This window comes from Gambusia affinis, linkage group LG04 (assembly GCF_019740435.1).
Source record: "Gambusia affinis linkage group LG04, SWU_Gaff_1.0, whole genome shotgun sequence".
Taxonomy (NCBI): domain Eukaryota; kingdom Metazoa; phylum Chordata; class Actinopteri; order Cyprinodontiformes; family Poeciliidae; genus Gambusia; species Gambusia affinis.
This window is the reverse complement of record NC_057871.1, coordinates 25,764,062-25,773,618: the sequence shown is the minus strand read 5'-3', so window position 1 is coordinate 25,773,618 and position 9,557 is coordinate 25,764,062. Positions and strand designations below refer to the sequence as shown.

At 41.7% G+C, this 9,557-nt stretch overlaps 1 protein-coding gene across 1 annotated transcript; it reads left to right on the top strand.

Annotated features, from left to right (window-relative positions):
• The first annotated feature begins 2,890 nt into the window (after positions 1–2,890).
• ier2b (immediate early response 2b) lies at positions 2,891–4,451 on the top strand. The gene has a single exon (XM_044114793.1). It carries the CDS (start codon positions 3,074–3,076, stop codon positions 3,617–3,619), a length of 546 nt encoding a protein of 181 aa, XP_043970728.1. The 5' UTR covers positions 2,891–3,073; the 3' UTR covers positions 3,620–4,451.
• The last annotated feature ends 5,106 nt before the right edge of the window (positions 4,452–9,557 follow it).

Here is a 9,557-nt window from a genome sequence, read left to right as displayed (position 1 = left end):
TAGGGATACAGAGATAAAATGAACCTCGAAACGCTCTGAAATTCTGCTGTTGTTTCTAAAAGTCAACGTCTTTATTGTTTCCCACGTTTCCTCCTTTAATGTCTGCCAGTAAATGCTATGTTTCTGCAACTAGGTCAACTCCGGCCCTACCAACCAGTGTTTGTTCTTCAGAGGGAAACACAGCTTGGAGAAGAAATAGGCCCCACCCTGCTTCTGTGTGTTCATACGCTGCGCCGCACGTTTGGCCGCAGGCAGAGGCGGCGTAAGGATAATCACACACAACACCGTCTCCATGGCAAACGCCTGGCTGCAGACTTAAAGTCAAAGGCTTCGCTTTCGCACATCACATGTAGTGTAAATCTCCAAAATCTACCGCTCTAAGAATAAAAAAAGAAATTCAAGTCTTTCCACAAAATAAGGCATTTTATTTCCAATAATTTTTTTCTGTCCACAATATGGATTAAAGATGATCTTCTAAATGTATCTGTTTTTGATCCACATTTTCTACAACGTATGAGAAGAAGCATGAAGGTACAGTGTGCTGTTTGAGTGCACTTTGCTTTTTTATCACATGTGAGTCCATAAGAACTGCTGTCTGAGAGGTTTCCATGGCTGCAACTTCATTTTTCTTCCTTTTTCCAACACTGAACAATTGCTTGGCCAGGAGTGCTTGTTCAGCTTCTTGGTGGTTCATGACTTTTAAAGCTCGCATAAAGAAAAGAAAACTCCAAAACAAAACATGGAATTAATCTGCATACTTTGCATTTTGATTTTCATAGATAGTCTCTCTGATGGTTGAACTATTTGGAAACAAATCATGAAGTTAGTCACAAAGAGAACAGCATTCAAGGAAGTAGAAATTGTTTTAAAGGGTCAAGTTTGAGTTCAGGCTTTTTGTTTGCTAAGTATCTGTATTTAAAATAGAACCAAAAGTCTCTAGGCCATTTATAGCTGTCTTTTTCACCTGTGATTTTGGTGTTAGCAAACACTGCTCTATGCTGACCTGGGAGTCCCAAGATAACTTGAAGGCATACCGTTTTTTCTTGTGCCTCAAACTTCATCTCAAGCGCCAGGTGTCCTGCGAGTTTTACATGCTATCTCTACTTCCCTAAACCCGAATCAAAAATACAAAAAAGAAAGAAAAAGCTCATCAGGATGACTCTTCAGAACCTGACTGCATGCTAATGAGGCAATTTACCATTTGATTGAGGTGAATTTGACTATACACTAGCACAGCAACCACTGAAGGCTGGAGTTTGAGACCCATGATGTAAAAACACAAAAAATAGAATTGGAAAGTTCAATGAAACATGTGCCTCAAATGACATACAAAAAAAAAACAAAAAAAAAAAAAAAAAACGAGCGTCTTGTGCACTCGATAAAAGCAGACTGGGGTCCCCTTTGCTGACTTAGTGTTCTTAAATTATTTATTTTTCCGAAAGAGGCGAATAAAAGCAGATTCGCCAGACTCGTACTCCTTGAACCCAGCCGTTTCGCTGCCTGGTTGCCTTTTATTTACACCGGCGACAACTCCAAATATGGAGCTCTGATGACGCCATCACTGTTGCTGAGCGCGTCCTCCGGGGAAGAGAGAGAAAAAGAGAGCTCGCGCACTGGCCGGGAGGAGGGGCTGCGGTTTTGAGTCAGCGTCATGGCTTTTCCACTGAGCGCGCGATGTTTTACTACCGGATAGTACATATAAGGAAACCGTGGGTCTGTGTGTATTATTCTGCGTGTGTTTCTCTGTGGTAAGTGTGTGTGACTGTGTGAGAGCGAGACAGAGTGACATGGCGCATGTGTGTGTTTGACAGAGAAAGAAAGTCCCGGCAGTAACTGAGACACGTTTTTCTTCTCTCCCACGGAAATACTTCGAACTGCTGGCCGGGTTTTTACCAGAATGTAAACACTGAAGAGAGTGTCATCATCTCTTTATGGTACATTTGGTTTCCCTTCTGAACAGGAAATCGTACTTAGAGCACTTTGCAAAAAGATAATAATAATAATAATAATAATAATAATAATAATAATAATAATAATAATAATAATAATAATAATAATAATAATAATAATAGTAGTAGTAGTAGTAGTAGTAGTAGTAGTAATACTAATAAAATTCTAATTATTATCATTGTTATTGTTATTACTACTATTGTTAACAATATTAAAATTCTAATTATCGTTATTATTATTAATTATTATTATTGTCGTTATGATCAATAATAATATTATTAATAATATTACATGTATTATTATTATTATTATTATTATTATTATTATTATTATTATTATTATTATTACTAATAATAATAAATGAATAAATTATAACATGCCTTATTTAGACTGCGATTAAATATGTATTAGAAGAAGTGGATTAGGCAATACAGTAACTCTGTATATGCGTGTATAGAACGCAACATAATATAGCCTAATATAATATAATATAAAGTAATTTCGTCAAGAGCGTGAATTAAGTACAATATTTCAACACAGGCTAATATCTTCTCAATACAAAGCTGTATCTTCACCATTTCTTAAAATCGCGAAGGGAGGAAATGAAGTAGGAAGAGAAAGATGGCTGATAATGCAACCGCACTTAATTTAATTAAATTAGTCACCTCTAGCAAAAAAAAATCTATATAATGACAGATTAAGTGTGAGAGAAAATCGTCAGACGGAACAGATGGTGTGTCTAAGTTGGTGTGTGTGTGTGTGTGTGCGTGCGTGCGTGCGTGTGTGTGTGTGTGTGTGTGTGTGTGTGTGTGTGTGTACGCGTATGTTTGCGTGAGCCTGGGGGGTGTAGCCACAGCAGGTGTGGGAGGCGCCTGCTTGTCACTAACTGAGGAATGAAGTCCACTTTACGTCATAGACTTAATAAAACGCCGCCCTACTACTCGCGTACTCTCATTTCTCCGAGCACAACAGAAGACCGACTGGTGAACAACAGAAGATCAAACTGATATAGATTAGAAACTGAGAAGTGAAGTGATATTTAGAGGCAAAACAAATCTCACTGCCTTTGATACAAGTGTCAAACCGTTCGTAATTACGAGTATATATACAAAAAAATCTAACAATGAGTGCCACAACAGCAATGGAAGTCAACATCGAAGCCAGGCGGATACTGGCCGTGTCGATAAGTAAGCTGTACGCCTCTCGGACTCAGAGAGGGGGACTGAGACTTCACCGGAGCCTCCTGCTGTCCTTGGTCATGAAGTCTGCCCGGGACATCTACCACTCCTCCCGGGAGAGCGAGGCGCCGAGCGGAGGGCTGTCAGTTCCGGAGGAGCCGATGGAAACCAGCTCCAGCCCGGTGCTGCCGGAGCCTCAGCCGGAGCCCCTGTCGGACAGAAACTCCTCAGAGACTGCCACAGAGGAGTCGGACAGTAAGGTGGATGACTATGATTTTGACATTATCGAAGAAAAAGAGAACCTGAGCCCGGCGAGGCAGTCCAGGAAACGCCGGGGCAAAGCGTCGGCGGCGCCCGACTTCCTTCCCAGCAAGAGGGCGAGGCTAGAGCCCGGGGAGGAAAGGTATGAAGCTCCGTTGGCCAGCTGTCGCGTCGGGGCTGGAGAGTCCCTGGCCACTTTGTCTCTGAATCAAGTCATACCTGCCTTCTGAACTTACTACTTTCTGAAAGAAAGAGACAAAATAGCCTCTTGTTGGACTGTTTGAAATGGAGTGATTCTCAACTCCCGTGTAAGCACTGAGCTGACCTACATCAGCAGTCCCGGGACAAAGGGATTACAGGTGCCACGGAAGGAGTTGTCGGCCAAACTCGGTGTGCCTGCCGGGGCAGGTAAAAGCCCCGAAGAAAGACGGAGGAAGAGAAGCAGGAAGGAGGCCAGAGGGCTGGAAAGTTTGAGGAAGAAACTGCAGGGGGAGAAGTTGTGGTTTGCGATGCCTCTTGTTTCCCTATGACTCATCTTCAGTTTAATGATTCCTAAACAAGTGGCAGCTGCTGAGTCAGACCGTGTGTTTGTGAATCAGCAGCAGCACCAGCAGGGTGCTCATCAGAAGAAGCAGAAGTGGTGAGCCGTTGACCACAGGTCGACCCGTGCTGAAACGCAGAGACCAGACCTGAATTTCAGGGAATTTTCCCCCCCTGCCTTCATGACGGGAAACCCAACACGAACACTGAAAGAGGAAGGACAGCCGAGGCACATTCAGCTGCTCTTGTGGACTTTGTGAAATCAATACTACTGCTGCTGGACTGTCCTACATCCTGCATTCACATGGTGCTCTGACAAACGGGCTCGTGCACGTCGGACTTTAAAAACACGACCCCGTTTGGACATTGTTTTTTATTTTTATTTTAAATTTTTTTTTTTACTGTGATTCATCTTGCTCATGTCTGACCCTTGAAATATCATGACCTCACATGTCAAGCTGCTTCGTAATTATGTGAAGAAATCAATGTTTATGTTTTGTAATAAACTTGTCGAAAGACTAATCGTCGGTCGTCTCGATGTCTTCATTTAACCTCCAAACGATTAGATGGAGGAGATGCGAGATTTCCCGGTTGTTCCACATTTTGTGAGGCCACGCAGCTCACAGGGTTAATCCTTTATTAGAGGGTGGAGGCTGGCACGACTCGGCACCAGGAATGACTCGGTACTGTTAATCTCCTGCTTACAAAAAGACTTCCCCTCGCAAACAGCTTCCCTCGGTGTGTCGTTTCCTGTAGATTAGGAAGGAATTCGGAATCACATCCTTCCTTCCCAATATGATCTCACCCTGATTTATTACGGGGGTAAGAGAGAGGGGGACGGGGGGTATTAAAGTTATGCAACGAATCGTCAGAACAGCTTGTGGACCAAACGCCACTGCTGGAGGGGGAAAAAAGGAGCAATAAAGCTAGCAGGTGGTGTTTACAGCCCGATGCTATCTGCATCATCGACTTCCTGCCTGTCGCCTTCAGTCTACACCCTGAAACTCGTGGATGGTAATTATGGCGTCGGTCTGGTTGGCCCGGTTCCTCAGGTTATCGTCATTAACTGCAGGGAAAATACGTTTTATGTCCATATGCTTTTAAGGCAGCAATTAAAAATGAAATTGGCACCAAATCCCGAACAGGCTACGTTTAAGGAAAATACAAAAAACTTGTATGTAAGTTAGGTAATTTGTGATATAGCGTAATTAAAGTTAGTGGATATTGTAAAAGCTTATTGAAATTTACTGAATACCTAGATAGATAAACATTTTTATAGTTAGAGCTAAGCTAACATTAGCACTGCGTGCTTACTAAATACTTTACAACTCTTGGCTATCTAGTATTTTTTTTTCTTGCCTATCTCTGTACTATTCAATTTAATCACAATAATTAATTTATGGACTTATTTTTTTATTATTCGCTTATGTGTGTTGATTTTCTGGAGTTTGTCAAAAATATAGAATCAATTACCGTGTTTGAAATATATTTATGAAGAAGAAGTCGGCATTTTCCCTGCTGCATAATTATAAGCGTGTCATCAGCAATTTTATTTCAGCTGTGGAGCTTCAACAGCAGCCACAGCTGAAACAAAGTGCTGAACATCTGAACAGCATAAAAACAAATGACAAAGCTAATTAAAAACTCAATTCAAAGCACAATAAAACCAGATAAAATCAATAGAGCACAAAACATGAACAAATGACAATAGCGCCTCTTCTTGTCCTGATATCTTCAACTCCTCAGATTGCCCTTCGCATCCCATCAATGAGAAAAACTGACTGATTGAAAATAACTTCTGTTTTGATAAGACTATGCCCACACAGATGTTGTTTACGTAAATCTTCCAGCTCTATCACTCACAGGCTAAAGCATTCAAAAACAAAGTCCGGGATCTGGGTCAAACCATCTGGGCGCAAAGCCCTGCGATGTTTGCTTCTGAAATCCATTGAAATCCCTCTTCAAGCTGCAGTGAACGCGATGGCATTCGTCAGTCTGCCAATCAAAAACAAAAGAAATCGTCAAAACAACAAGATTGGCTTAAGATCATTGTGACCTGTGTTACTAAAGTGAGAAGAAGAAGAAAACAAAGCAAATGTGAGAGAAATCAAGGTGTGGTCCTGGCCCTGAACAGTCACGGTTAGTCACAAACGCACGCTCCACATCATCCAAACAGTCACATTCTTCATCACAGAGGAATTAAGAGGATAAAAGTCACTGGTGTTACTCACCCTCCCTCTCACATTTTTTATGAAACCATAAAACCTACAAGCCCTTTCCTGTTTGAAGCGCTCTTGCATTCAGTCGCCAGGAGCCCTCGGATGCACGACGTTCACATCGATTTGGCAAATCTATTTGCCTCAACTGCTCCTCGGGGAGCTGCTCGTCTTGCAGCTCCAAGTCATTCGCGGCCAGACTCGACAGAAGCGGTACACAGTGTTCAGAAAACAACGTATCCCTGGAAGACGAAGGAGCTCCGTGTAATCAAACGTCATTATGCATGTTTTGAAAAGAGGCCCACTGTGGACGAGTTCAACGTCTCGCTCTGGTTTCATGGAATGATCAGTCCATGAACCGAGGTGAGAATGTTCCTTGCAGGAAAGATGATGGGGATTTGTTATTTTTTCTTCTATCTCTCTTGGGATGCTTCAGCAAGGAAACAAAAAGCCTCTCTCGTATGTTCTCTGCATGTGTTATTACTAGTATTACTCAAGCAAACATACTGAAACACCTCACAGACCAATTTGTCACTTTCCTCTGTCTATTATGTGCTGCCTGGCTTGGTAATTGTACATTTCTTACTGCTGCAGCTCCTAGTAAGAAATAGCTTCTCATCTGCTTTAGGCTTTAACAAGCTAAAGCAGGCAATCCCTAAATACGAAATAAAACCGCAGACTATTTCTGCCTACATATTAAAACAGTTACAGTGCCTGACGAAAGCGGTCGTCCAGTTTGAATCTTTCACATTTTGTTCCGTCACATCTGCAAACGTTGAGAGTATTTTATTTGGTTGACATGTTAAAGACAAACAGAAAGCGGCACGCTATTATAAAGTGGTGAGAAAAGGTTGCATGGTTTATAGATTCAAAAAAATTTTTTTTAAAATGGCAAAACTCCCACCCGGAAATAAAACCCAAAACACCCAAGTGCACTCGGAGGCCATGGAATTGGTCATTACTAGACACAAACTGTGTGTAATGCTGTATGAATGTTGCTCTTTTGTGAAGGCCTCAGAAGTTTCTCAGAGAACATTTGGGGATAAAAAGCAGAATGAAGACCAAGAAAGCAGCAATAAGGTCAGGGATAAAGTTGTAGAGGAGTTTCAAGCAGAGTTGGGTTCTAAATGGTCTCATCAAACACTGTTCAACCAAAAAGTAAATACAGGTAACCTAGTAGAGGCTTCAAAAGACTTGCACTTCTCTCTTCCTTGTGGAGGATGGTTGTTTACAGCGCAGGCTTCAAAGTACCAAACTAGCACACTAAATACTTCATGGGAAAACGTTAGCGATCTGTTTAATATTTAAAACATCAAGAGTCCACGCCTCATCCATCCATCCATCTTCCTCCGCTTTATCCGGGGTCGGGTCACGGGGGTAGCAGCCTAAGAAGGGAGGCCCAGACTTACCTCTCCCCGGCCACTTGTTCCAGCTCCTCAGGGGGAATCCCAAGGCGTTCCCAGGCCAGCAGAGAGACAGAGTCCCTCCAGTGTGTCCTGGGTCTTCCCTGGGGTTTCCTCCCGGTGGGACATACCCTGAACACCTCACCAGGGAGGCGTCCAGGCCACGCCTTCAGCAACCAATTGTGTCTTAATAGACTAAGGTCCACATCTGAAGTGAAGAATATGGAGAGACATCCAACACAAATTTTATAGGAAGCCCTAACATCAGTCCTACATCCTGCACTGCCACCATCATGTCTGAATGCTCACAAGTGAGCAGAATAATTTCACCTCCCTTTGTGACTCACACATTGTTAGGCGATGATTAGAGGCGGCTTCCAGCATTTATGACGGAAATGTTTGGCGAAAGAAGCTTTAGGTCTGCAAAACCATGAAATAGCTGGGAATTGTACTTTTGGAGTGAACAATGCATTTTCTTGGCAACAGATTGTAGCGACAGAGAATTCCTCATATGCTGCCAAAGAGAACATTCATGCACACAGGTGATGCAACATTAGCAGTCTCATAATGTACAGGTGTCTCAGGACATTGGAGACGTTTTAAGTGAACAATCTGTTTGTAAAGATGCAGTAAAATAAAACAAAAGATTTCCTCTAGAGAGACAAAACAGTATGACAGATAATGTGGAGTTATAATGTACAATATAATAATGAATTGTTGCACAAACATTTTAAAAATGTAAGGTTCTAATAGCAATTCACAATGCACATTCTACTATCCTTTTAGTTCATTTCTAATTTTCTGGATTATTCTAAATATATATATCTCCAACATCCCCCCGCGTAGGAAAAATATTCTTCTCCTAAATTTTTGTTGCGTTTCCAACAGAGACGTTTCCCTGCCCAGATCCTGCAAAAGAGGCTGGGGGAGGGCGGCATGATTAAGATGCAGAGTGCAGAGGCCAGACAGTCGCAGTGACGTGGAACTCTGACAGCTTCGGAGCTAAAAAAAGAACAGGACCGGAAATGTCACAGGATGCATGCATTCATCCGTCCGCCGCCGCGGTCCTGCCCGCGATGGAGGCAGATAAACAGAGTGACGAAGAGAGGAGCTGGGTGCAGATGTGCGTAGGTGCAGACACATTTTATCGCTGCATTAGATCGCCAATCTTATGCAACAAAACCTTTTATTTTTATTTGAAAGAGGGATTAAAATGTAAACAAATGATGCATTTTAAAAGGCAGCATGAAGGAGCACAGACCATGAGGTCATAACATATCCTACCACGGTTATTTGTTCAGAATCAAATTATTTATGAGGCGGTCTTAAAATTGTGTCTGTTGTGGCAACTGTATAAAAATTACTGTATAGTTAGAATAACATTGTAGAAGAGTTATCCTTAGAGAAGCAGCTGCTCAAAATTAATCCATTTGAATATCCTGGCTGTTTTAAAAAAAAAAAAAAATCTTAATAAACATTAAAAGTAGCACTTTTAATGTTTAACGTTTGTTTTTATGTGCTTGACCAAACTTGTGAAGATACTGATGTATTTAATGCGCTGCAGTGCTGCAGAGTTAAACAAATTTGTAATTCAGCAACTTTTCCAACATGGCTGACTGGGGACTAAGTCATCACTCCACTCCCAGTTGTATGGCACATCTTACCGAGTTGAAAAGAAGGTGATGAAAACACCGTAAATCTTCACCAGTGCAGACAGAGCGTCTGCATAGTGCAGCATGAGATCAAGTATTTTTACTGCGTTGCTGCTGCAATGTTTGAGTAGCATTGTGAAATTTCGTAGCAATGCCTCCACACAGTATATATTGCATCTCTTCCCTGTGATGTTGGTTTAACAAAAATTCATATTCGCCAACAAACCTCGGCAAGCTAGGTTTATGTCTTAATCTTTTAGTGTTTAAATTAACTTACATTCAGTTTGCATGAACGTGACCTTATTAACATCACTGAGTTAAAAATATCATTTTTCTGACAAAGAAAATGTAAATCTA